At 42.1% G+C, this 27,781-nt stretch overlaps 1 protein-coding gene across 1 annotated transcript in view; it reads right to left on the bottom strand.

Annotated features, from left to right (window-relative positions):
• Positions 1 to 517: 517 nt before the first annotated feature.
• The window catches only part of EFHB (EF-hand domain family member B), a 65,691-nt gene continuing 38,427 nt past the window's right edge, over positions 518 to 27,781 (bottom strand). Inside the window, exons 7-13 of the mRNA XM_066245524.1 lie at positions 27,050 to 27,133; positions 26,414 to 26,481; positions 20,589 to 20,743; positions 10,532 to 10,739; positions 6,886 to 7,092; positions 4,304 to 4,485; positions 518 to 691 (exon numbers count right to left, since the gene is read on the bottom strand). Of these exons, the coding sequence (XP_066101621.1) occupies positions 518 to 691; positions 4,304 to 4,485; positions 6,886 to 7,092; positions 10,532 to 10,739; positions 20,589 to 20,743; positions 26,414 to 26,481; positions 27,050 to 27,133 (1,078 nt within the window). The remainder of the gene's footprint in view (positions 692 to 4,303; positions 4,486 to 6,885; positions 7,093 to 10,531; positions 10,740 to 20,588; positions 20,744 to 26,413; positions 26,482 to 27,049; positions 27,134 to 27,781) is intronic.

Raw genomic sequence — 27,781 nt, 5'->3', positions numbered from 1 at the left:
TCTTCAATTTCTTCAAGGACAATATGCTTTTCAGGCCATTGAAAGATATTAATGACAAATGGCCATCCATGTCATTATTGGAACACAAGTTTTTGCTCTCTAAATTCTGCTCCTTGTGATTGATTGCTTTTTTTCACATGTTCAAAGAGACTAAAAGCCTGCTAAGCTTACATCTTCAGAGTGACACATAAAGTGAAATTAATAAACGTGGAAGGCAAAATTTCAGACAACCAACTAAAATGCATGGAGTTCTTAGGCATACAAAACACTACAAACTTCTATTATCATCCCAAACTCTGCCATTGGTGACTTTAAATTCTTTGGTGCTTTATAAAAGACAATAAAAATAAATTTTAAAATCCAAAATCTAATTTATGAGCAACCCATACAGGCATATAAGTCCTACCACAGTGATTACTGAATTACAACATAATAGCTAAAACCAGAATGGACTGAACATTTGAGATGAACACAGATTTAAGAATTCTTTTATTTAAATGAATGAATTCCCAAAATATTACATGGTTGTTTTATCCTTGACCTGATCTGCATGTCGTAGCTCATCTAGAACATTTCTGATGTTCTCGATACAAACTTCTCCTCTGTGATGTTTTTTTGATGCAAGATTCCACACATTTTCAAATTCTTCATCAGAAAGCTTGACACCAATGTTACATAATATCTCTGCAATCTAGAAAAAAGCACTCAAAGTCAAGCCAAGATTTATTTTTATGTTCATAAATTTGTATTTTTACAACATGTTTATAGCATATAAGGCTGTGAAATCCAAAAACAGACACATGGGAGTGGGGTGGGGGTAATTTGCGTGTGTATATATGTGTGCTTATTACATATAACGAGAAAGTATCAAATTTCTAGTACTTTCATTTCAGGAATAATTCTGTTAAAATGAATATAAGGGTGTTCAACTATAATACAATAGCTAATACATAAAAATTACTTTCAACTCTAAATGTTTCTGTTTATTTTATTTTATTTTTTTAAAGGTTTTATTTATTCATTTTAGAGAGGGGAGAGAAAGAGAAGGGGGGAGGAGCAGGAAGCATCAACTCCCATATGTGCCTTGACCAGGCAAGCCCAGGGTTTCGAACCAGCAACCTCAGCATTCCACGTTGATGCTTTATCCACTGCACCACCACAGGCCAGGCCTGTTTCTGGTTATTTTAAAGGGAGGCAGCCAAATTCCAGCAGAAAAGGTGAAAGATAGAATAATTGCTGGACTTGAGGTCCATCTCAGTCACCTCTTGTCATAATGATGTCATCTATGTCATCTAAACACCTAGAATATTAGTTTTTCTTCTTTAAAATAGGAACGTCTCTAACCAGCCTATTGTAAACTTTGACTATAGTTATGGGTGTGCAACTGCCAGAGAGGTTGTGCATGTACAAGACCTGAGCAGGTGAAAATCTGAGCATATTGAAAACCAGCAAACTTAGGCTATTAATCATCTCTCTGCAGTGATAATTAAAAAAGATAAAGAAAGAAGGAAAATGTGTTTCTCGTGTCCCAGAGAAAGTATATATAAGAAAGGGGTGATAAGAAGTAGTAGTGAAAAAAATGTGAGCATGAGTAGAGGGAATAAAAGATTTAGGGGAAAAAAACTAAATTTAAAAGAGAAAAAACATTTACTGTAAAGCATACAGGAAAAAAAAAGCAAAGAGGGAAATGAAAGAAAGAAGGGTTAGGCAAGGAAAATAAAAGCCAAAGAAATAGAACAGGTGCAGAATACATCTATTAAACAGAATATGAACAACAATTAAAAGATCCCCTAGAGCCTGACCAGGTGGTGGCGCAGTGGATAGAGCGTCGGACTGGGATGCGAAGGACCCAGGTTCGAGACCCCTGAGGTTGCCAGCTTGAGCGCGAGCTCATCTGGCTTGAGAAAAAAAAAGCTCACCAGCTTGGACCCAAGGTCACTGGCTTGAGCAAGAGGTTACTTGGTCTGCTGAAGGCCCACAGTCAAGGCACATATGAGAAAGCAATCAATGAACAACTAAGGTGTCGCAACAAAAAACTAATGATTGATGCTTCTCATCTCTCTCCTTTCCTGTCTGTCTGTCCCTATCTATCCCTCTCTCTGACTCTCTCTCTGTCCCTGTAAAAAAAAAAAAAAAAAAAGATCCCCTAGAAATGATGAGCCCTTGTGAGAAATTAACAGTATAATCAAATACACTTGAAATTCAGAAGAACAGCTCCGCTAACAGCTGCCAGGATACAGCAAAAACACCTTAGGTCCCTGTGCACAGCCGCTGTTGTCCCGCACCTGGTGGCAGGCAGGTGAAGAACGTCCCTGTAGAGTGGACTTACTGTGGGTCCATGTTGGACATCCCAGCTGCTTCCTTCCCCACGCAGGAGGCATTCCTCCCGCGTTCAGCATTCCACCAAGGTGTACTGATTAGCTAATATCCTACTTTTACAGAAACCCACGTCTATTCTCAAGTTAACTCCAACCAGGCCTTTGGCTCTTACTTTTCACTACAATTGTGAGATAAAGGATAACTGAGGCTTCTTTAAAAAGGCACAAGATTTCAGTGGCATTTTTTTTTCAACCCTGAGCTTCTATTTCACATGCCCCTTGATTGGTCAAAGGAAGTGAAAACACAGACAAGGAGTGTCTCTTCTCCAACCCAGGGGAGGATCCTGGGCTCCTTCTTTGAAACAGGCCAGCAGCCACTGTCCTCTGCTCTCCCTCCCTGTCTCCCCCAGCTCAGCAGAATGAACTGTTGCAATGACTCTGTTACATTAATTCAGTATTTAGTAAGTTTCCAAGCCATCAACCCTTCATCGGAAGTCCCAGAAGGCAGCCTATGTCTCTTCATAGCATTTGGACCTCCAGACACGAAGGCTCTGAGGAAGCCATTACTCGCCAGATCCCAAGTGCAGCTCTAACCAAGCTGGTCTCAGCAGGCATTGCTACTACTCCTTGGCCCTCTGAACCCCAGTGGTTAACTGACTCCTCCTGCCTGTAACCCAGGGGTTCCCAAACTTTTTACACAGGGGGCCAGTTCACTGTCCCTCAGACCATTGGAGGGCCAGACCATAAAAAAAAAACTATGAACAAATCCCTATGCACACTGCACATATCTTATTTTAAAGTAAAAAAACAAAACGGGAACAAATACAGTATTTAAAATAAAGAACAAGTAAATTCAAATCAACTAACTGACCAGTATTTCAATGGGAACTATGCTCCTCTCACTGACCACCAATGAAAGAGGTGCCCCTTCTGGAAGTGCGGCGAGGGCCGGATAAATGGCCTTAGGGGGCCGCATGCAGCTGTGGGCAGTAGTTTGGGGACCCCTGCTGTAACCCCTTTAGGAAGAAAATCACCTGGGATTTAAGACCATGTTTCTAAAGAGAAAAATAAATAAGGTACATGGGCTGTCACACAGTACAGGACAGAGTATTTTTAATCAGTCCTATTGCAGATGATCTGAGACACAGTAGCAGTACATAGGGAGGGGGCAGAGTGCCCTCTTTAGGATTACTCTTTGGGCCTGACCAGGCAGTGGTGCAGTGGATAGAGCATTGGACTGGGATGTGGAGGACCCAGGTTTGAAACCCCGAGGTCACCTGCTTGAGCGCAGGCTCATTTGGCTTGAGCACAGGCTTACCAGTTTGAGCGTGGGATCATAGAGATGACCCCATGGTTGCTGGCTTGAGCCCAATGTCACTGGCTTGAGGCCCAGGGTTGCTAGCTTGAGCCCAAAGTCTCTGGCTTGAGCAAGTAATCACTCGCTCTGCTGTAGCCCCCCAGTCAAAGCACATATGAGAAAGCAATCACTGAACAACTAAAGAGCTGCAGCAAAGACTTGATGCTTCTTAATCTCTCTCCCTTCCTGTCTGTCCCTCTCTCTGACTCTCTCTCTTTCTCACTGTCAAAAAAAATTTTTTTTAATTACTCTTTGGTTCTGGAGACCCAAGAACTTATTTATACAAGGAAAGGATTGATCTTTTTCTGCTTTTTTTCAACTGAGCATGGTTTTGAATGTTTTAGGAAAACATTTTTCTTTTTATCATAGGTCATAGTAAATATATGGCTTATGATCATAGAATAAATTCTACTTCAGGAGTCGTGCCAAGATGTCACAACCAAATTGAACATTGCCCTCAAGAATCCTTTATTTTGGGATCCTGATGACTTCTGATGATGAACATGAAAGTTCAAGTTCCAGCAAGTCTAATAATATTAAGTAGCTGTTGATAAATCAACATTCCTATATTTGCATATTTATGTAAAGTTGACATTTCTGTCAACCCTTTCAAAATCCGATGTTGTACCTCTTTTTTTGATCTGGTCTGGAAGAAGTCTCTTTCGTACACTCCTTTCTGGCTGAAGATGGTCGGATGTAGTAATGAATAGGCATTGCCCTCTTCGCCATAGTTAGTTCGATCACTGACGCGGCGAATTCGAGGGACAGGAATATCAGACCGAATGGTTGGAACACCATAGATGGGAAAACCTAGAACATCATGATGGGAGAAAACACACATTTTGAAACTGAGCTATAAAATACAGTAGTCACCAGCCACACGTGGCTATTTTGAGCACTTGAACTGTGGCTAGTCTGAATCGAGATGAATTACAAGAGTAAAATACCAAAGATTTTGTACTTTTGTTCCCAAAAAAGTGAAGTATTTAATTAATCACTTTATATATTTATATATTGATTACTTGTTGACATGACAATATTTTTTTTTAATCTATTCCTTTTACAGAGGAGAGAGAGAGAGAGAGAGAAGGGGGGGAGGGAGGAGCAGGGAGCATCAACTCCCATATGTGCCTTGACCAGGCAAGCCCAGGGTTTCAAACCAGTGACCTCATTGTTCCAGCTCAACGCTTTATCCACTGCGCCACCACAGATCAGGCATCATGACAATATTTTCGAGATACATATTATATACTATATATACTATTAAAATTAATTTCACTTGTTTTCTTTTCTCTTTTCAATTATTTTTATTTATTGATTTTTAGAGAGAAAGATTGATTTGTTGTTCGATTTATTTATCAATCCTTGGTTGATTCTTGTATGTAGTCTGACCGAGAATCAACCTGCCACCTTGGCGTATTGGGACAATGCTCTAACCAACTGAGCTATCCAGACAGGGTCACTTTTATTTTTCTTAATGTGTCAACTAAAAGTTTCTTAGTATATAAGATTCCAGTTACACTCCGCTTGTACAGCACTATTCTAAAGAACATCAAGACCTCATTACACTAGAAGGTACAGTAAGTCTATAAAATCCAGTTACAAAAAATATGTAAATCCTTACTCCAAGGAAGTGATCTTGACCAACACAAAAGTCTTTCTAAATAACCAATATTCATCATGGTTGATATGGAGATATGGGGTGTTATGAGTTAAACTGTATCTTTCTTAGATTTATATGTTAAAGCAGGGGTCGGAAACCTTTTTGGCTGAGAGAGCCATGAATGCCACATATTTTAAAATGTAATTCTGTGAGAGCCATTCAACAACCCATGTACGTTACGCATTATCCAATAAAAATTTGGTGTTGTCCCAGAGGACAGCTGTGATTGGCTCCAGCCACCCACAACCATGAACATGAGTGGTAGGAAATGAATGGATTGTAATACATGAGAATGTTTTATATTTTTAACGTTATTATTTTTTTTATTAAAGATTTGTCTGCGAGCCAGATGCAGCCATCAAAAGAGCCACATCTGGCTTGCGAGCCATAGGTTCCCGACCCCTGTGTTAAAGTGACGTTACTTAGAAATAGGGTCATTGTACATTTAGTTAATTAAGAAGGGATGGTACTGGAGTTGGCCCTTAATCAATTATGACTGGAGTCCTTAGAGAAAGGGGACATTTGGCCACACAGAAGAACACCATGTGAAAATGAAGGCAGAGATCAGGGTGAGATTGAAGCAGCCAAGTAGCGCCAAAGATTGCCAACAAACCACCAAAAGTGAGGGGAGAGGCAAAGACCAGATTCTCCCCCATGGCCCTCAGAAGCAAACAACCCTGCTGACACCTCAATCTCAGACTTACAACTTCCAGAACTGTGAGATGATAAATTTACATTGTTTAAGCCACCTCATGTGTGGCACTTATTATGGCAGTCCTAGCAAACTAACCAATGGAAAGTGAAGATGGAGAGAATTATTCTGTAAGAGCTCTTCAAATCTCTGAAGGCAAACCCGTGTGTAGCTAACAATTACATGGCTTAGAAGTCTCCTAAAGCTCGGTGACATCTGAATTACTAAAATGTATATCATTTACTGTTCTGGTCTATTATTGTTTCAATTTTATTAAAATAGAGAGTATCTTTTTCTTTTTCTTTTCTTTTTTTTTTTTTTTTTTAAAGAGACAGAGAGAGTCAGATAGAGACAGACAGACAGGAACAGAGAGAGATGAGAAGCATCAATCATTAGTTTTTTTGTTGCAACACTTTAGTTGTTCATTGATTGCTTTCTCATATGTGCTTTGACCATGGGCTTTCAGCAGACAGAGTAACCCCTTGCTGGAGCCAGCAATCTTGGGCTCAAGCTGGTGAGCCTTGCTCAAACCAGCTGAGCCCAAACTGGCAACCTCGGGGTCTCGAACCTGGGTCCTCTGCATCCCAGTCCAATGCTCTATCCACTGCGCCACCGCCTGGTCAGAGAGTATCTTTTTACTTGGGTCCTCACTAACAATAGTTCAGTTCAGCCTGAACTTATAGAGCCCCCCCCCAGGTGCTTAGATACAGAATTAAATGAAAGGTCCTAGGCTTTGAGAAACTTACAGCCTAACGGACATAGAGGTGGGGACAACACAAGGACAGATGAAGGACATGTCACTTTCAGGTTTGCTGATCATTTGATGAAACCACAACAAATATCATGACATACTCACAAAGGGAAGGAACAGCTCCTACAACAGCACCAATCTCGGAAGAGGTGGTCTTATAGTGACGGGAAACTTGATCGCTTGGTCTCAGGAGTGTCCGGACAGTCTTTGCTGAGCTCCCCGTTAAGACAATATCTTCGGGCTTTATCAGGAGAGTTGGTTCAGATTCTTCAACATGAGCCTCAGCAGGGTTTGCACAATCTGGTTTTCTACCTTTAAGCCAAGAAGGAGAGGGGAGGTGGGGTAAGGACAGGAAGAAGTTACTACTTGGTTCTTATAATTCTGAAGCAGAATCATTTGTCCCGTTTAGGTCTTTCTTGCTGGTGGAAACCGAGACTGGCCTGGTGGAAACCTTCCGTGGATGCTCGCACCCCACTGTGGAAGAGCAAATTCTGGCCGATGTCATTCACCAGGAAACTGGAACCTGGTCCAATGCTGCTTCTCACCATTCCATTCACCTGACTCTAGAATAAAGCTTTTAAATCTGAAAGAATGAAAATGTAGAACCCACCTTTTTTCTCTCTATTTTTAAATTAGAGTTTATTTTCATATTGAACTTAAACTACAGGATTCCCCGAGCTGTCCCTAGGGCTCTGCCTGAGGAAGATATAGGAAAAGACATATTGAGAGGGGCCCCGTGTATTGCAACATTTAGAGAAATGATAAGAACTCACTGTGAACTCAGGAACCTATTATACAAATAACGGCCTTCAAATCAGCGTGCAAAAGAAAACCCTGAGATAGAACTGAAATTATAAAATTCTGACCTCTTTCTGGAGAGTTGCTTTGCTGAGCCAGTTCTGAACTTGAGGAGTGCATTCCTGACCTTCTCTCCAACAGAGCTGTTAACTCGCAGCTAGCACTAGAGGGCGCTGTAGTCTTTCAATCTCTACAAGAACTCTTCAATCGTGAAAAAAGCCCAGGCAAGGTTTGCAACGGCAAATGGTAAATGGTACCGCCCCCCCTCCAGTATTAGAAACCACATGCCTCTGTCTGCACCTTCCATTTAGCACCTGCCAATTGTTGGGGTGAAAACAGCCCGTTCCAGATTTTCTAATCCCCTCCTCACCCCCACTCCTACCTCCACCCCTATCCCACTCAGAAAAAAAGCAGACATCTCTTTTTTTTTTTTTTTTTTTTTTTCTTCATTTTTCTGAAGCTGGAAACAGGGAGAGACAGTCAGACAGACTCCCGCATGCGCCCGACCGGGATCCACCCGGCACGCCCACCAGGGGCGGTGCTCTGCCCCCCAGGGGGCGATGCTCTGCCCATCCTGGGCGTCGCCATATTGCGACCAGAGCCACTCTAGCGCCTGAGGCAGAGGCCACAGAGCCATGCCCAGCGCCCGGGCCATCTTTGCTCCAATGGAGCCTTGGCTGCAGGAGGGGAAGAGAGAGACAGAGAGGAAAGCGCGGCGGAGGGGTGGAGAAGCAAATGGGCGCTTCTCCTATGTGCCCTGGCCGGGAATCGAACCCGGGTCCTCCGCACGCTAGGCCGACGCTCTACCGCTGAGCCAACCGGCCAGGGCGACATCTCTTTAAAGGGATGAAAAATAGTTCCTCAGAACACTGTTTTAGAGTACTCATTCTTCCCCTCCACACACACACACCTTTCCGCCAGAAGCCAACAATAAGACAGAATTTGATATTCAAACATTCCTGATCCCCTTCTGATTCACTGGCCCTATTTTAGAAGATTAAAAATCTCAAGAATTCCATTGAAAATGGCTCATAAAGTTAGGACGCGAAACATAGGAACAATATGAAGGACTGTCTGGCTGGAAAACTGATTTTCCCGCTGCTCGTGCCTGTATTTCTGGGAGCTTCATTAGGTAGAGAAAATTCTCCAGCTTCCTTAGTGGATAAACTAGAAAGGCCATCCCAGAAATGTGTGAGTGCTCACGACATCCTAAACAGTCCCAAATTTGTTTCTGGCCTTTGCAGAAAAGTATGACCAAGGAACAAAAATAAAAACAGTAGTATCTTCATTTTTTTCAGAAGAGAGAAAATTAAAATGTAAAAAAACCTTTTTAAATAGTCAATTCTCTCTAATAATCAAGATCTGGAAATGAAAGCAAATGACGCATCATTATATACCAACTAAATTACCAGAATGTTTGAAATAGCACTCAGTGGTAACACGGTTGCAGTAAAACTGTCTCAGGGCCTTGGCTGATAAAGTTGCAAATTGATAAAGTCATTTAGAAAAGCAAAACAAAAATATATAAAGAGAGTTACTTCTGGGATAATAATAACATTCACAAGAAATGAGATATAATTAGAAACAACACTTTTTGAGAGATAATACTAGTTATAGCATTACCTATATTACTTTAAAACCGTCTGGAAACAACCTAAATTTCAAAAAGTGAGGAAATGGTTTATTAATTCATAATACAACACCATGAGGGAACTGAAAATGAAGTTTGCAAAAACCATAAAAGGATCTCCTCCTTGAATGGAAATTCAAAAGTTAAATTTTCCAAAAAAAACAAAGATTTTATACATTCACTGTGATTTTAGCTATGTTTAAATATACACATATACACACACAAATATGCTTCTATGTATATCTATATGTAATTATTAATACAGGAATATAATATGTAAGCATGAAAATAGTTGAATAAAAGTAGTTAATGCCTGTTTGTTTTACAAATTTTAAAAGATCAAGTTTTCCTTTGTCAAATTCTATTTTACTTTTGACTTTCCCTAGGGAAGGAAAGCTAATTATAAAAATGTTTTTCAAACAGCTTTCTGAGGAACTGTACATCATATTTAGGGCTTCTGAATAAGTTTTTTTCTTTTCATTTTTTTCTCTTAAATGAGTAATACATGGTTCTAAATTCAAAAGATACCGAAACATAGATTAAAAACTGAATCTCGTTGCTACCATATTCCTCAGCTACCTAATTTCCCCTCCCTGGAAATGGCAAACGTTTTCAAATTCTTTCCTATCTTTCTACAGATAATCTATGCATAAACAAACAAGTAAATAAATATTTGTAATAAATAAATCTGTGCATATTTCTGTTTATTTACTTATTCATTTTAGAGAGGAGATAGAGATAGAGAGAGAAAGCGGGGAGGAGCGGGAAGCATCAACTCCCATATGTGCCTTGACCAGGCAAGCCCAGGGTTTTGAACCTGCGACCTCAATGTTCCAGGTCGAAGTGTTATCCACTGCGCCACCAGAGGTCAGGACTGTGCATATTTTTAAATATATAATATTAAAGTTGAGAAGAGAGAAGCTAGAAAAATCAAAATATAAAAGCCCATTTAAGAATTTAGCTGCCCTGGCCGGTGGCTCAGTGAATAGAGCACTGGCCTTCATATGGACAGATGTCCCAGGTTCAACTCCCGGTCAGGGAACACAGGAGAGGTGACCATCTGCTTCTCTTCCCCTCCCTCTCCCCCTCCTCTCCCTCTTCTCCTCCCACAGCCAGTGGCTCAATTAGTTCAATCATGGCCCTGGGCACTAAGGATAGCTCTGTTGATCCCAGCATGAGCTAAAAATAGCTCAGTACTTGGGCATCAGCCCCAGACGGGGTTGCCGGGTGGATCCCACTTAGGGCACATGCAGGAGTCTGCCTATCTCCCATCCTCTCACCTAAAAAAAAAAAAAAAAAAATTAGCAAAGCTTCAAAAATTACCTTTAATGACAACTCTCTCTTCATACTCTTTAAGAGGTATTTTATCTTTCCAGTTAAGAAAATTTGCAAATTCTAGGTAGTTAATCAGCCCATCCTTATCCACATCACAGTAGTCAAATAGGTGGTCCAGGAGTTTCTCGTCTAAGTGCAAGTTGGCCTGGTCACAAGCTTCCAGAAGCTCAGCTTTATCGATCACCCCATCTCCCTTCTGTTAGACGAGAAGCAAAAAAAGATGAAGTAAGCATGTCTTCAAGAGCAGAGTTTGCAACATCTATTATTTCATTTTAGAAAACAGAAAAAGTTCTGTCCTATAAGTTCAATGAATTTATCTGATTTTTCACATAAGAGGAGTCAAATATATATTAAGTGAGACTGGTCTTCAATGTGTTGGCCTGATATGTGCACAGTAATTTCAAATCTGGTTAGAGCAGAGTGTGTCTCATACTCCTTGTTAATTATACTTAATTTTTTTTTTTTTAAACTGAGATCATGCTGTTTACACTGTGGTAGAGCAGATATGACCATGATTCATGCTTGACATTTTATTTGACCGATGTTATGGACTTTTGACAGCTCTCTACAATGTTCTATGCTTTCAATGTGTTCTGGTGTCCCACCTGGACAGTAAATGATCCTCCACTTCACTTCCTGGTAATGAGAAAAAATTAGGAAAGTAGCCGCCAGCCAATTACAGGGAGGTGGATTCAGTGACAGTTGCCTGCTTGTGGTTAACACTCCTGAGGGCAAGAGGAGTGCTACTAGTTCAGTGGTCAGCCCTCCTTGGACCAATGAGCACTGAGATTCATCCCGATAGGGTAGGAGGGGAAGTTTCCACCCCCTTTCAGAGAACGGTTGAATAGAAGAGCACCTACACTGAGTGTCAGAGGACGGAAATGTATGATGGCTCTGGGCAGAGACTGGCTGATTCACTTGGGAGATGAGGAGGCAGTGCACATAATGCTTGTTAAGGAAGAGTGACAAAGGCTGAGACGTCTTACCACTCAGCCCCTCCTGTAGTCTAGTAAGCCAACCTTAAACCCACTTAAAGATGACAGTAAAAGATCTATGTTTGCAGTGGGTCCTGGTGCCATCAGGGGGCTTTAGTCCTATCAGAGAGCTCTGAGACAAAATACAAATTAAAAAAACAAAAGAAGCCTGACCAGGCAGTGGCACAGTGGATAGAGTGTCAAACTGGGATGCAGAGACCCAGGTTCGAGACCCCGAGGTTGCAAGCTTGAGCGCAGGCTCATATGGTTTGAGCCAAAGTCCATCAGCTTGGACCCAAGGTCACTGGCTTGAGCAAGGGGTTACTCGGTCTGCTGAAGGCCCACGGTCAAGGCACGTATGAGAAAGCAATCAATGAACAACTAAGGTGTCGCAACGAAAAACTGATGATTGATGCTTCTCATCTCTCTCCATTTCTGTCTGTCTGTATCTATTCCTCTGTCTGACTCTCTCTCTGTCCCTGTAAAAAAAAGAAAAGAAAAACTGATGATTGATGCTTCTCATCTCTCTCTGTTTCTGTCTGTCTGTCCCTGTCTATCCCTCTCTCTGACTCTTTCTAAAAATAAATAAACAAACAAACAAAAGAGAAAGAAAAATTATGAGAGAAAGGAAAAATTATAAACCAAAAACAAGAGATTTCTCTGAGACACACAAGGGAAACCATAAATGACTCATTGATTAATATTCAGCTCTTATGCCCAGGAGTATGTTTATAATGATGAAGGTGATCCTTGGAGACCAAGAAACTGACCCAATAAGTAATTCTAGATAAATTCCCGTCATCAGATCTGTAGTCCTGGAAAATGCCCCTAACCCTTGAAACAGAATGAGAGTTTAAAACATTATCTTTTGCCCCGGTCAGGTAGCTCAGTTGGTTTGAGCATCGATCTAGTATGCCAAGGTTGTGGGTTTGATCCCCAGTCAGGGCAAATAACAAGAATCAACCAATAGATGCATAAATAAGTGGAATGATAATTAATGTTTCTCTCTTTCTCCCTTCCTCTATATTCATTCCTCTCTCTCTAAAATCAATAAATAATTTTTTTAAGAAAACATATATATTTTTTAATGTGTCTGTTCCTATTAAAACATCTTATCATGACAAGGGAGCTACAAATGCCCTGGATTATAACAGATGCCTTTATAAAAGCTTCTGCTTCAAACCCAAGTCAACCAAAAATGCAAATACCACAGCCTTAGCTAAAAAACAACGTGGGCTGTGGCTGCTGAATCAAGAGGTCTTCAAAACTGAAATGGGTGGTGTCCATCATGATGACTTCGCGGCCCAGTATAGGGCTTTATGTGGACTGAAAACATTGGTGGTTTCTTTCATTTGTGTGGCCTGACGACTTGGGTGGTTTGCTTCTTCGAGCTGTCTACAACCACCATACCACTCAAAATCGAAAGTATATGTTTCTTACTCACCGGTGCAGAACCACTCACCTTCTGCACCCTTGATCTCTCCCTCCCCATACCTCAACCTCAGTGGCTCTAAAAAAGATGACTAGATGTGGGACTAAGATCTCCTTGTCCCCAAGGTGGATCAAAGGCCATATGCATCTGTCCCAATATGCTGTGGAACTTCAGGGGGGGGCATAGACTCAAATTTTTGTGGCTTTTTTTTTTGGATACAGGTGCCAAAGTCATCATCCTGCTCAGTCTGCGTGGGGAGGAGAGGTCTGGATGCAGCTAGAGGGGTTGGACAGGGTTTGTTTGGAGAAGAAAAGTTAGCAATAGAGTATTTCTGTGGGTTCCACTGCTAAATGTATAATTGATATTGATCTACTGATACTTTACATGCCTGTACTGTGAATGTTTGTAAGAGGCAGAGGCACTCATGATCAAGAAAAGCCATGTGTAGATAACTGCCAGTACCTTTGGGGCCCCACAACCTTAATGATCCCTTTGAGCTACAAGTGTCCATGACTAACGATCTTGCCACTGGAAAAGAGAGGCAACCTCCACTCGGGGGCACCCCTTGAAGTTTAAAACTTGTTGCCCCCAGGCCCTGGCCGGTTGGCTCAGCGGTAGAGCGTCGACCTGGCGTGCAGGGGACCCGGGTTCGATTCCCAGCCAGGGCACATAGGAGAAGCGCCCATTTGCTTCTCCACCCCCACCCCCTCCTTCCTCTCTGTCTCTCTCTTCCCCTCCCGCAGCCAAGGCTCCATTGGAGCAAGGATGGCCCGGGCGCTGGGGATGGCTCCTTGGCCTCTGCCCCAGGCGCTAGAGTGGCTCTGGTCGCGGCAGAGCGACGCCCCGGAGGGGCAGAGCATCGCCCCCTGGTGGGCAGAGCGTCGCCCCTGGTGGGCGTGCCGGGTGGATCCCGGTCGGGCGCATGCAGGAGTCTGTCTGACTGTCTCTCCCCGTTTCCAGCTTCAGAAAAATACAAAAAATAAAAATAAAAATAAAAATAAAAAACTTGTTGCCCCCTTAACCCACTTCCCAAGTAGTCATTTTGGGGGAAACAGCCATTCGCCAGTCACTGAGCTCTTGTGAAACTGAACACTTGACCCATGGAGGCTTTGTGACTTTCCAGACTGATGAGCGTTTCGAAGTGAGCCAACTCGGACTCAATGATTAACAAGGTAGAAAGGGCCTAACAAGTCTCCTTTGTGAAATGGTCATGGTACACCTCAGACGGCAACCACACTGGCCTCAGTAACATCTCAGCTTGACATGAAAAAGGGAAGCAATCTTTGGAAGAAAAACTTGACTCATCTTTGCTACCTCAAGCAAAAAAGCCCCTGGCTCAACAGGCCCCGCAATTCACACAGGTTCCCCAAGCGCCTGGGCCTCATTCACTAACTTGAAAGCCAGTGTCCTTTACTGGTCGGCTGTGGCTTTAAACCTCAGGGAGAGAGCTACAAAGGACCAAAAATAGACATTGTCACTCTATGCAGTGAACGGAACTCAAGGCCATTCTCATGGCTCTGGCCAATACTCCCCCTGATGAACCTGCTACAGTTTTAATGACTCTTGGACTGCTGCTAATGGCCTGCCTGTTCAGTTTGCCACTTGGAAAGCTACAGCCTAGAGCAGTGGTTCTCAAACTTTTTGAAGTCGTGGAGCATTTAAAATCCTACAAATAATTGTAGGCGCACTATATACAAATTTCTCAGAAATATGTTATAATAATTAAGTCAAATATTAAAGAAGAAATATAAAGTCCAAGCATGCTTTTATGGTAATTAAAATAAATATGACAAAATTAAATTTATTCTGACATTTAGTGTAACATTTTTATGTTACAGTTTTTGAGTTATGCTTTTTAGAATTCATAAAAAAGAGGGGTTAAAAAATTTTTTAAACGACAAAAATGTTATCTTTTTATAGAGAGAGATACATTCTTAGTAAGATTTAGTAAATTTGGCAAATCCCGGCGCAAATGTGTTAAGTTTTTTTATTCTTGTGTTTATGAGAAACATGAGCCTGATGTGTCCTAGCAATTTCTTCAATGTTTGGGCATATATTTGAAAGGCAAACTCTCATTTCCTCGTCAATACATTGAAGAATTCCTCTCTTTTTACTTTGTGTTGAGGGTAGAAAATCTTAATTCACATAAATAAGATGTTGAAAATTGTAGTAGAATGTTCAAAGCTTTTTTAGATATTGCCACATATTCTTCTTTTATAGAAATCCAAAAGGCTTCAAGAGACAATTCCTTATGTTTAATCATCAATCCACGATCAGTGGGTATAGCTGCCAGTTCTTCTTCTGTTAATGTTAAACCAAAATTACTTGAAGCTTCCATGAATGGATTTCTAATCCAATCATATTGTTCAGTGTTAAGTGACAAAAAATGCTATAAATTAAATTCTGCATGTCAGCCTTCAAATTCTATTTTATTTACACTTAACTTTTGCTCACTTCCAGAATCGGATTCTTCAATATCACACTTCTTTTTGAAAAATCTATCCATTTTATTTGGGTGTATTTATCTAAAAATAATATAATGATATGTTAATAATAAATATAATAATGATGTGTTCACAAAAAGAGCAGTATTTCCGTAATGAAATGGTATAATAGAGTAACTATATTTATTTTTCTCTCTGGGCACATGCCATGAACCAGCACAGCTAGTAATTCCAGGTCCCAAGTGGAAACGGTGTGGAATTAAGAAAATACAGGTCGGGAGAGCCCTGTTATTGCTGCTGGCAAGAACAAAGCACAACCAAAAAAACGGTATCTTGCTTTATTTATAGGGCAAAGTGAGGCTATTAGCAAATCAATGGTCTCTGATCACATTTCCAAGGCAACCCAAGAATTTTACCAAGTTCAGAAAACCCCCACCATACATATCATCTTAACTTTACAGCAAACAAAGGATAGAAGAAAGTTGCCTCCAGTCTTTCCAGGGAACATGAGGTGTAGTGTAAACAATCCAGCACCACAGCTTAACAGCCTTTTGCAACCTAATCAGGCAAGTGAGGTGGGGGATTGGACAGACTGTCAGTTTACAGCCAATTCCCCACACCTCTGTCTCCCAAAAATCTAAACTCCTAAAAGCTGTTGGTTTCTTGACCCCCAACAGGCACATATTTCTCTGGAATACCATAGGGCGCACCAATGCGCCCTGGTGCACACTTTGAGAACCACTGGCTTAGAAGCTTCAGATACTTTTTTTTTTTTTGAGTCTGGAAACTATGGAAACAAATCATGGCTGTGGAATGAACCATCTAGGTCATTCATATAGACAACCACGATAAGAGTCCATTCTCTAGTGAGAAAAACTTTAATCAAACTTCTGATTGAGCTTGAACCATTTGATTGCCACCATTACTGCCTGGATCCATTGTTGTGTCAGACATGGCAATACACACACCATAACAGCTGAGGCACAAAGTAAAGTGCTCTCTGCTTCTGATGCCAAGGCTACCACTGTGTGCCAAACTGTCATTCCTGCCAAAAGTTGACCCATTTGTCTCATGATGAGGAAGGACACATCACACACAAGACATTGCTCCATGATCCTGGCAGGCTTACTACATCGAGCCTTTGTCCTCTCTCAGAGCTATTAATGGTGCCTTACCACTGTGGATGCTATTTTGAGTTATGGACTTACTATTCCGGTTGCAATAGTATGGCCCATGAAATTAACCTGAGTCATGTGGTTTGCTTTCTGGATTGAAAACTGTCAGTCTGACGGTGGTGTGCCCTATAGCACAAGAGCTACTCAACAATGAGCTGCTAGGCAAGGTAGTCACTGGACCTTTCCTGCTCTCAACCATCCCCAGAGATCTGGTATTACTGAGCTTTGGAATAGCCTTATCAAAAATTGACCGTATTTCCCTATGTATAAGATGCACCCTTTTTCGAAAAGTTTGGGGTCTAAAAACTGGGTGTGTCTTATGCAGTGGTTGTAGATTTTTTTACTTGTATTTCCTGCTTGAAGAATAGTATGAGTTTTATAAAATAAACAGTTAATAAAACTTCAGTTCAATAACTTTATGTGATACATTTTTTTTTTCAAATTTCAGGCCTCAAAATTAAAGTGCGTCTTTCACATGGGGAAATTTGGTACCTTCCTTATCAAGTCTTGCTCATATATCTTATAGTAAAGCAATTATGCCTCTAAGTGCAGCTGTCCCCCAAAAAAGAATCTATTCCATCTTGGCAACTTTCTGTATAATAATTAGAATAAAAGGAGTGAGAATTATATAAACCTATTTTGAAAATTTAGGACTCTGTGTTGACCATTCTTGGACATAATGCATTTTTTCCCCCATTAGAGTTTGCGTTTCCTAACTGGCAAGCCCACACATCATCCAGAATAAAGTTTGATGTACTGTGAGTGTTCAATAAATAACAGAATTAACCCTCGAAGCCAAACGTTCTGTTTTGTTTAGTTTTGCCATTAAATTAAAAATGGGCATTCAACTATATATATATAAAATTCAAATAATCAAAAATAATCCTACAGCTGTAGTAGGAAGACCCACATCTTATTACCCTCTCAGAAAAATACTCCTCAACAACACTGAGCACTACTACCGTTATGCATATTAAAAGTTTACTAGTTAGCCTGACCAGGCGGTGGCGCAGTGGATAGAACATCGGACTGGGATGCAGAGGACCCGGGTTCGCGACCCCAAGGTTGCCAGCTTGAGTGCGGGCTCATCTGGTTTGAGGAAAGGCCCACTGGCTTCAACCCAAGGTCACTGGCTCCAGCAAGGGGTTGCTCGGTCTGCTGAAGGCCCACGGTCAAGGCACATATGAGAAAGCAATCAATGAACAACTAAGGTGTTACAACGCGCAATGAAAAACTAATGATTGATGCTTCTCATCTCTCTCTGTTCCTGTCTGCCTGTCCTTGTCTATCCCTTTCTGTGACTCACTCTCTGTCTCTCTAAAAAATAAATAAATAAATAAATAAAAATTTTAAAAAAAAGTTTACTAGTTAAAGGTGCATCGGCATTACATAATTCTCAGTAATTTCCTCCCTGCTAATTTTGTCATAAGAAATATGTCTGGTGGTTCACTAAGATAATCAGCAGCTATTAAGATGATCGTCTTGCCTATAATTACATTTAAGATGAAAGATTGTTTTAAAGCAGGGCACTATTATTACGGTAGGTTTTCTTATTCATACTACTGCTATATAAATTTCCCAAGACGTCATCTTTGTAAAATACTTGGATTTGATTTAAGTTTAAAATGCACTTATTTTATCTTACATATTTTAATTCTGAAAAATCATTTTTAAATTACCTGTAAATAAAAATGAGTCTCTATTAAAAACCAGAGAAATGGTTGAATATTTATATTTTCTCTAAACACAACCTTGTGAGAAATGCAGTTGACGATCAATTAATTGGTGTGTGTTTCTACACAATTAGTACTCACTTACATGAGAATGTTAACCTACTTTTTACTCATTAGTACAACATAGGAATACACAGGCCCTAATCTAAAAACAAATAAAATGAATAGACTTAAAATTATTTGACCAAGGAGTGATCAAGATTCTTTTTTTTTTTTTTTTTTTTTACAGAGAGAGGGATAGATAAGGACAGACAGACAGGAACGGAGAGAGATGAGAAGCATCAATCATTAGTTTTTTGTTGCAACACCTTAGTTGTTCATTGATTGCTTTCTCATATGTGCCTTGACGTGGGGCTGCAGCAGACCAAGTAACCCCTTGCTCGAGCCAGCGACCTTGGGTCCAAGCTGGTGAGCTTGCTCAAACCAGATGAGCCAGCACTCAAGCTGGCGACCTCGAGGTCTCAAACCTGGGTCCTCCACATCCCAGTTCGATGCTCTATCCAATGCGCCACCGCCTGGTCAGGCTCAAGATTCTTTTAAGATGAAAAATTATAAAAGTATAACTTTTTCAAAACTATACTCATCAGTGGAAAAGAAATAGGAATGTTATATTTTTTCTTCTGTCACATTTATTTATAAACTTTTATTTATGTATATTGGAATCATTCTAAAATGGTCCTGTGGTTGTCTAGAAAAACAAAGACAATTAATAAAAATAAATACAAGGCCAAAATAAAAGTAAGGAAATCAGGGCAAAGAAAATATAAAGATAGAAAGTTATGAGGAAATTTTAATAAAAAGATCCTACATGTATGTAATGATCATGTTCCAAACTAGATGTATTACATTGAATTGGCTCTGAGTTTCCTGGTGGCCAAGTCAAAGAAGATATAGACAATTAAAATTCAGGCTGTTAATGAGGTACGAACAAACCAAATACTTAGATGAAGTACAGTTATTTCCTGTAGAAAGACCAGGTTTCCTTATAAAGAGCATGCAGCTTGGTAAAGCAATCCTGTGACATCAGGTAATAATTATGCAGCTCTAGACTGATCTGACTTTATCAAAGGATACAATTGAGAGTAGCATGAAAATTGAAACGATCTTGCCTTCTCCAAACTGAAACCACATGCTGCTCCCCCAGGGGAGAGACATTCTAAGCTTGACTTGGACCTAGACTGACAGTACGATGTGCACATACTCAGTCAGGTAGGCATGGATTGTCTCTACCTCTTCCCGCCCCTTGCTCCCAGCACACTGGAGTTTAATGATCTACAACAGTAGTTCTCAAACTTGAATGTGCATCAGAATCACTTGCAAGGCTTGTTAAAAAGCACAATTGCGGCCCTGACCACTTGGCTCAGCTGTTGAGCGTCGGCCCAGCGTATGGAAGTCCTGGGTTCAATTCCTGGCCAGGGCACACAGGAGAAGCACCCATCTGGTTCTCCACCCTTCTCTCTCTTCTTCCTCTCTGTCTCTCTCTTCCCCTCCTACAGCCAAGGCTCCATTGAAGCAAAGTTGGCCCGGGCCACTGAGGATGGCTTCATGGCCTCTGCCTCAGACGCTAGAATGGCTCCAATTGCAGCGGAGCAACACCCCAGAGGGGCCGAGCATGGCCCCTGGTGGGCATGCCGGGTGGAGGGTGCATGCAAGAGCCTGTCTGTCTGCCTCCTTCCCCTTACTTCGGAAAAAAATTTTTTTTAAAAAAACCACGATTGCTAGGCCCCACCCCTGAGACAGGAGGGGGAACGGAAGCGTTCATTTGTTGTTCCACGCAGTTGTGCATTCTTTGGTTGCTCCCCGTGTGTGCCCTGAGCAGACGTGTGTCTACAAGGCTGCGGGCTGGAAAGCTGGGGCTGCCTCCATGTGGGGGCCACTCTGGATACCTCAGCTGATGGAACCTCCGGGAACCCCTGTAAAAACTAGACTTGCCAGGCCAGGTAGCTCAGTGGGCTAGAGGGTCGTCCTACTACAACCAAGGCTGTGAATGTGATCCCTGGGGATTGAACCTGCAACCTGGTTGTTTCAGGACAACACTCTTAACCAACTGAACTACCCAATCAGGGTCACAATGTGCATTTCAAATACATTCCCTACTAAAGCTGATGGTAGAGGTACAATATGCACACTTGGTCACCGATTGTCTGCAAGGGTCAGCAAACATTTTCAGCAAGGAGCAAAAAGTAAATATTTTAAGTTTTTGTAGTTCCCTGAGCCCTGGTCTGCACCAACCTGCTGGGATCTGTAAGCCCATGCATAGACCAAAAAGCTCTGCTCAACTACTGACCTTGTCATAATGCCTGAAGGCCGCCAGCAAGGTGTCAAAGCTCTGGTAGTTCGTGTTCTTTAGGTGGTGACGGACGGCTGCAACCAGGGCGCGCTGCCTGTCCTTGCCGCGGAGATATTCACCCGGGAGCCGGTTATAGATGAGGTCATCAGCGCCTGTGGAAGAGGGGCGTCAAGAGTCCTTCATCAGAAAGTTTGTCAATACTATTCCCATCCTAAGGAAAGAGAGAGAGAGAGAGAAAGAGTGACTGAGCAACTTCTGCGAACGAAAAGTCTCATACCGAACCCCAACACTAGGATCTGGCATGACAAAATCTTGTGTATGAAAAAGTACAGAATCATATTGATTAAAAAAAAATTAATAGGCCCTGGCCGGTTGGCTCAGCGGTAGAGCCTCAGCCTGGCGTGCGGGGGACCCAGGTTCGATTCCCGGCCAGGGCACATAGGAGAAGCGCCCATTTGCTTCTCCACCCCGCCCCCCTCCTTCCTCTCTGTCTCTCTCTTCCCCTCCCGCAGCCAAGGCTCCATTGGAGCAAAGATGGCCCAGGAGCTGGGGATGGCTCCTTGGCCTCTGCCCCAGGCGCTAGAGTGGCTCTGGTCGCGGCAGAGCGACGCCCCGGAGGGGCAGAGCATCGCCCGCTGGTGGGCAGAGCGTCGCCCCTGGTGGGCATGCCGGGTGGATCCCGGTCGGGCGCACGCGGGAGTCTGTCTGACTGTTTCTCTCCATTTCCAGCTTCAGAAAAATACAAAAAAAAAAAAAATTAATATTTCTGTTTTATGTGACTTCTCTGCTCAATGAAAAAAAATCCCAAAAACGTATTTTTGTGGGGGAATCATTAGCCCCACTTAGCTGTCAAGTCGCTTTCCACGACCGTGAAGGCCGGCCGCCTCTGAGCAGACATGTGTCTACAAGGCTGAGGGCTGGAAAGCTGGGGCTGCCTCCATGTGGGGGCCACTCTGGATACCTCAGCTGACGGAACCTCTGGGAACCCCTGTAAAAACTAGACTTGCCAGGCCAGGTAGCTCAGTGGGCTAGAGGGTCGTCCTACTACAACCAAGGCTGTGAATGTGATCCCTAGTCAGGGCACACGCAAGAATCAACCAAAAAAATAAAAAAATTTTTTTAAAAAAAAAGAATCAAGCAATGAGTGCATAAATAAGCAGAATAACTAATCAATGTCTCTCTCTCTCCCTTCCCTTCTCTCTAAAATAAATAAATAAATAACTGGACTCAAATTCCCTACTTCTCCCTCCTAATATGGGTTTCTAGTCTACCTTCAGCCTGAGGATCAAGCTCCCATTTCTCAGCCCTGCTTCTCTTGATAGCACTACCAGCACCACTGCCCCGTCCACAGCCCCATTGACTAAGAGTCCTGACCCACAACCCCCTCGGTTATCCGGAGGTAATGACCTCCCCAATCCACCTGCGACATTCCCCACCCCAGTCCTGGCCGCTGCTTCCACTGACCCTTCTTGACTTAAAGGAACTTCCCTGACGTATGACACGAAGAAGGTGTAAATGCAAGCACCTGCCTATAAAGCCATACCTTGCCATTCTCTTTCAGAAAACATTCCTTGGGTGTTAATGTTGACAGAAATCAGATTAGAGCTGACCGTGCTGCCTCAGACATGGTGGCCTGGTGCGTGTCACCAGAAGAGACCTTCTGCCTCTGTTTACTTTCCTTTGACCTACGCCACTCCCTGTTCCTGCTTTCTAGGGGCAGGGGCAGGCTGCTAGCTGACTGTGATACTGGGTAGACTAATTTAAATCACAACATTTGCTGCGGTTCAAGGCAACTAATATTTACACCTGTACAAAGCTCTATATTAGGTTCTGTCAAGGGCCTTTTTTATAGGTACTCAGGACACCTCTAAATCTCATATTATAGAATCAGGAGGTAAGCACACACATTCTGATCAAAAGTCTTGTTTCTAAAGGTAGATCCTGAGTATGGGTGAGAAGCCACAACTAATGCTGGTTCCAGGAACTGGACAGGTGCCTCAAACCAAGGCCACCTGATATGGGATCAGCTACCATCAGACCACCCCAAAGTGGGCAAGATGCAAGTAAGGCTCTGGGAGAGGAAATGAAAATGGTTAGGGGTGTTTCTGACAAATACGCACAACTTCCTGTCCTTCTACACACACACACACACACACACACACACACACACACCCCAGCTACAAACACTTCGGGTAACTATTCTGTGTAAAGGAGGCCCTTGCTTTTCCATGAGATGGATCTCAGTTGCATAGTTTTTATGTGCAGAGGCCTTCCCTCTCCAACAACATCCACAGATAACCACTGATGGCTGTTTTTCCAACTCGACTCAGGTTTCCCACCGCAACCCTAGTACGTTCACCTGCCTGGTGAATACATTCTTCTGGCCTGGCCCCGAAGTAATGTTTGTGAAGCTCATGTCAAATCACTTACAGTTACTCGAGAGCCATGTTGAAGAGCTGAAATCAGGAGTACAAACTCTGGCCCTAAGAAAGAGACCCATCCCCTAAGCTATCATGCCATAGCAGTCAGAAAAGCTGAGCAAGTTCCTCCATTGCATTCAACCTGCAAACAGTTCCCATCATGCATCACTGTTGACCTGCCCTGGATTCTCCACTCTGCCTCTGCCCTGGTGTGTTCGGGGAGCCTTTGCCCTCTTACTGGAGGCGTCTTAACCAAGGACTCCAGGCCCTAGGAGAGAGGCATTTTTTGTAAAGCTGCCTTTACTTCCAAAAGTAAGGGTAAGGGAGAGATTCAGATCTAGTAAAGACATCAGTATGTCCTAGAAGCAAACAGATCCTGGATCTTTTTCAAAGAATAAATGCTATTTGTTGACCCTAATAATAATCACAGGTGATTAGAACCTAGAGTTAATCTGTGTCCATCCATGAGCTCCAGAAAAAATCCAGAGAAGGCCCCTTTCACACAGCACCAATGCTGGAACTGTACTTACATAATTTTTATTTTTTAAAGTGACAGTTGAATTTAAAATTTTTTCTTTTGCCTGACCAGGCAGTGGCACAGTGAATAGAGCATCAGAGGACCCAGATTTAAAACCCCAAGGTTGCCGGCTTGAGCACAGACTCATCTAGTTTGAGCACAGGCTCACCAGCTTGAGCCTAAAGTCACTGGCTTGACCGAGTCACAGGTCACTCGGTCTGATGTAGCCCTCCCTCCCCCAGTTAAGGCACATATGAGAAAGCAATCAATGAACAACTAAGGTGCTGCAATGAAGAATTGATGCTTCTCATCTCTCTCCCTTCATGTCTGTCCTTCTCTCTGTCTCTCTTTCTGTCTCTGTCACAAAAAAAAGAAAAATTAAATTAATTTTAGGCAGAGAGGGAGAGAGAGAGAGAGAGAAAAAAACATTGATTTGTTGTTCCACCTATTTATGCATCCATTGGTTGATTCTTTTTTTTTACAGAGACAGAGAGAGAGTCAGAGAAAGGGATAGATAGAGACAGACAGACAGGAACAGAGAGAGATGAGAAGCATCAATCATTAGTTTTTCATTGCGACACCTTAGTTGTTCATTGATTGCTTTCTCATCTGTGCCTTGACCATGCGGCTACAGCAGACTGAGTAACCCCTTGCTCAAGCCAGTGACCTTGGGTCCAAGTTGAAGAGCTTTGCTCAAACCAGATGGGCCCGCGCTCAAGCTGGCGACCTTGGGGTCTCGAACCCGGGTTCTCCGCATCTCAATCCGACGCTCTATCCACTGCGCCACCACCAGGTCAGGCCATCGGTTGATTCTTGTACATGCACTGATCACTAATCGAACCCGCAACTCTGGCGTATAGGGACGACACTCTAACCAACTGAACTACCTGGCCAGGCCACATATACTTTAAATTATTAATGTCAGTGTTCTTCCTTTTCGTAAAACTATTTTATAGTTCAATTTATGAGAATAGCATCCATCAGGAAATGAGTCAATGTTGTCAAAATGTCAAATTGATCACACTATAAATTTTGGTAAAAAATGCATTGCGTGCTAGATCCTGAGGATCCGACAGACTGCAAGACAGAGCACCCACCACATGAAGCCTAACCTCAAACAGGCAGACCTTATGTACCGTGATTACCTGCTTGGTTTCAGGCTAACAGATGAGTTTCCTAAATCCTCCCTGACCACGTGCTACAGGTATAAAGAACCTCTAAGAGCAAGAATCCATGAAACGTATAACAGTTCATATAAAAACAGAACCAAAATACAATTTTCATTCTCCCTCTCTCTCTTTCTTCTCTCTAAAATCAATAAATAAAATCTAAAAGAAAAAGAAAAACAGAACCCAAATACAATCTCCTAATGAGGCAATTAATGATCCTCCAAAGCACTGCTGCATAAGGTCACATAAAAATAAGTATTTACTTTGTCAGCGAGTGAATATTAGCTAAAGCATTTTTCGTAGTAGTTCTTAAACTTTAGTGTGTACAAGAACCTACGTAGGCCCCGGCCAGGTTGCTCACTGGTTAGAGCACTGTCCCGATACACCAAGGTTGTGGGTTCAATCTTTGTCGAGGGCACGTACAAGAATCAACCCATGAATGTATAAATATGTAGAACAACAAATCAACGTTTCTCTTCCTCTCTCTCTCTCTCTCTCTCCCTTTCTCTGTCTAAAATTGATAAGTTTAAAAACATTATTAAAAGAAAAAAAAAAGGACCTACTGAGTCAGACAATCCGGGCATGGGTCGCAGGAGCTTGCATGTTTAATAATGTCCCTGAGTGATCACTGCAGGCTATAGTTTGAAAATCACTGATACACAGCCCAGTCCTGATAAGCTTTAGCATAGTTTTTTCTTTGGATGTCTGCTGTTTAAATTGCTTACACATAAAGATAAAACCCTGGTTAGCCCTGGCCGGTTGGCTCAGCGGTAGAGCATCAGCCTAGCGTGCGGAGGACCCAGGTTCGATTCCCGGCCAGGGCACACAGGAGAAGCGCCCATTTGCTTCTCCACCCCTCCGCCGCGCTTTCCTCTCTGTCTCTATCTTCCCCTCCCGCAGCCAAGGCTCCATTGGAGCAAAGATGGCCCGGTCGCTGGGGATGGCTCTGTGGCCTCTGCCTCAGGCGCTAGAGTGGCTCTGGTCGCAATGTGGCGACGCCCAGGATGGGCAGAGCATCGCCCCCTGGTGGGCAGAGCGTCTCCCCTGGTGGGCGTGCCGGGTGGATCCCGGTCAGGCGCATGCGGGAGTCTGTCTGACTGACTCTCCCCGTTTCCAGCTTCAGAAAAATGAAAAGAAAAAAAAACAAAAAAAAAAACCCTGGTTAAGTTTCTGCAGCCACTTTATAGACTGATTAATTGATTGGCTGGTGGGAAGAGAACAGCTTTTAATTATGTGATTGTAGAATACAGTGCTTTGTCAATCTTGAGTACACCTGCAATTCTGGAAATATTGTTAAAATGCAGTTTCTGATTGGGTAGGTCTGGGGTGGAGCCTGAGATTCTGCATTTCTAAGAATGGGAACGCCACCTCTGCCAGCCTGCAGACCACATTTTGAGTAGCAAGGGTATAGTATAATATTTGATTCATTAAAAGACTGTCCCACTTCACTTTGGCTTGTTTAATACAGGCCATTTATTTTCTAAGTAAAATTGTGAGCCTTAACTGACTGAAGGTATTCGTTATAATGGCTTTATCATGTGCCTATTTCAAACATATATAATATGAAAACTTTCTTGTGCTACAAACTTTTCTCATTAATATTCATAGATATTTTAAGCCTCGAAAATGTGAAGCTCTGAAAAGAGATGGTAAACTTAACTGCATAGCGCTGGAGGGTTTGTTGTTGTTCTATAAGGAGAAAGTTTGTATATTTACCATAGTCGTCAGGAAGAAGACAAGCTCCAAATGTGTGGTCTGGGGGAACATTCATTGTTTCTGCAATGCTATCAAAGAAAACAAATCTTTTAGTTAAAATACTCACCACATGGCATCTCTGGAATTTAAAATATGTTTGCCATATGTTGTTAATAGCCTATATTTTCTCCTATACCCAACTAAGAAAATCAAACAGACGTTCTTCAGCAGATCTTTTCTCTAATCTATTTGTATTAACAATGGCTAAATGCTTTCAATGGCTTTCAGTAGCCTGGATTTTAAAAGAACAACAGGACAGATTCAAAGCAGAATTAGGAAGTAGAGAGAGAACGACAGACAGACAGGGAAGAGATGAAAGATGTAACACATTAAGTTAAATGTCTGATATCCCAGAGATAAATCTTTACACAAAATTCTTCCCTCCTCTTTTCTGAATGCCCTCTCTATCTCAGAACTCAGTGCTGTCCCAGAACCCCACGCCCTAAAAAGTAGATAGAGTTCCGTGATAAACACAAAAAAATGACTTTCTTATTTAGTAGATAGAAACCAATAGAACACAAACCAACATTTACCACAAGAGTACTTTACACATTCGATCCACAGACTCTGTCAATTCAAAGTTAATCATTAACTTACGGATCTAAAACTCTTCCAAGTTTATGTTGAAACTTTTCTTTGAAATCATCAACTCTCTTGGATACAACCTTAGCTCCTCTTTTCCTAGAAAATTAGAAAATTGTCAGCTATCTCTATTGCCTCAAGAATTCTTGATTTCCAAATATACATATGGTAAGGAAAATCAGAGCATAATTAGAACCATCAGAAAAATAAATGCAGCCTGACCAGGCAGTGGCACAGTGGATAGAGTGTTGCACTGGAATGCAGAGGACCCAGGTTCAAAGCTCCAAGGTTGCCAGCTTGAGCAGGGGCTCACCAGCTTGAGCGTGGGGTCACTGGCTTGAACCCAAAGGTCGTTGGTTTGAAGCCCAAGGTCGCTGGCTTGAGCCCAAGAATGCTGGCTTGAGCAAGGGGTCACTTGTTCTGCTGTAGCCCCCCAGTCAAGGCACATATGAGAAAGCAATAAATGAACAACTAAAAGGTGCTGCAACAAAGAACTGATGCTTCTTATCTCTCTCCCTTCCTTTCCGTCTGCCCCTGTCTGTCCCTCTCTCTGACTCTCTCTCTGTGTCTCTGTCAAAAAGAAAAAAAGAGAAAGAAAGAAAAATAAATCCAGCTTCAAAAGAAATTATATGCTAAAAAGAAAGCTCTATGCTCATTCTTCTATCATTTTACTTCTATTAATAAAGGTAAGTTTATAATAAAATATAAAACTTTGATGAAAGAATAAGACAGGGAAACATTTTTTTT

Source organism: Saccopteryx bilineata, chromosome 10, assembly GCF_036850765.1.
Source record: "Saccopteryx bilineata isolate mSacBil1 chromosome 10, mSacBil1_pri_phased_curated, whole genome shotgun sequence".
In the NCBI taxonomy this organism is placed as follows: Eukaryota; Metazoa; Chordata; class Mammalia; order Chiroptera; family Emballonuridae; genus Saccopteryx; species Saccopteryx bilineata.
This window is presented reverse-complemented; position numbering and strand designations above follow the sequence as displayed.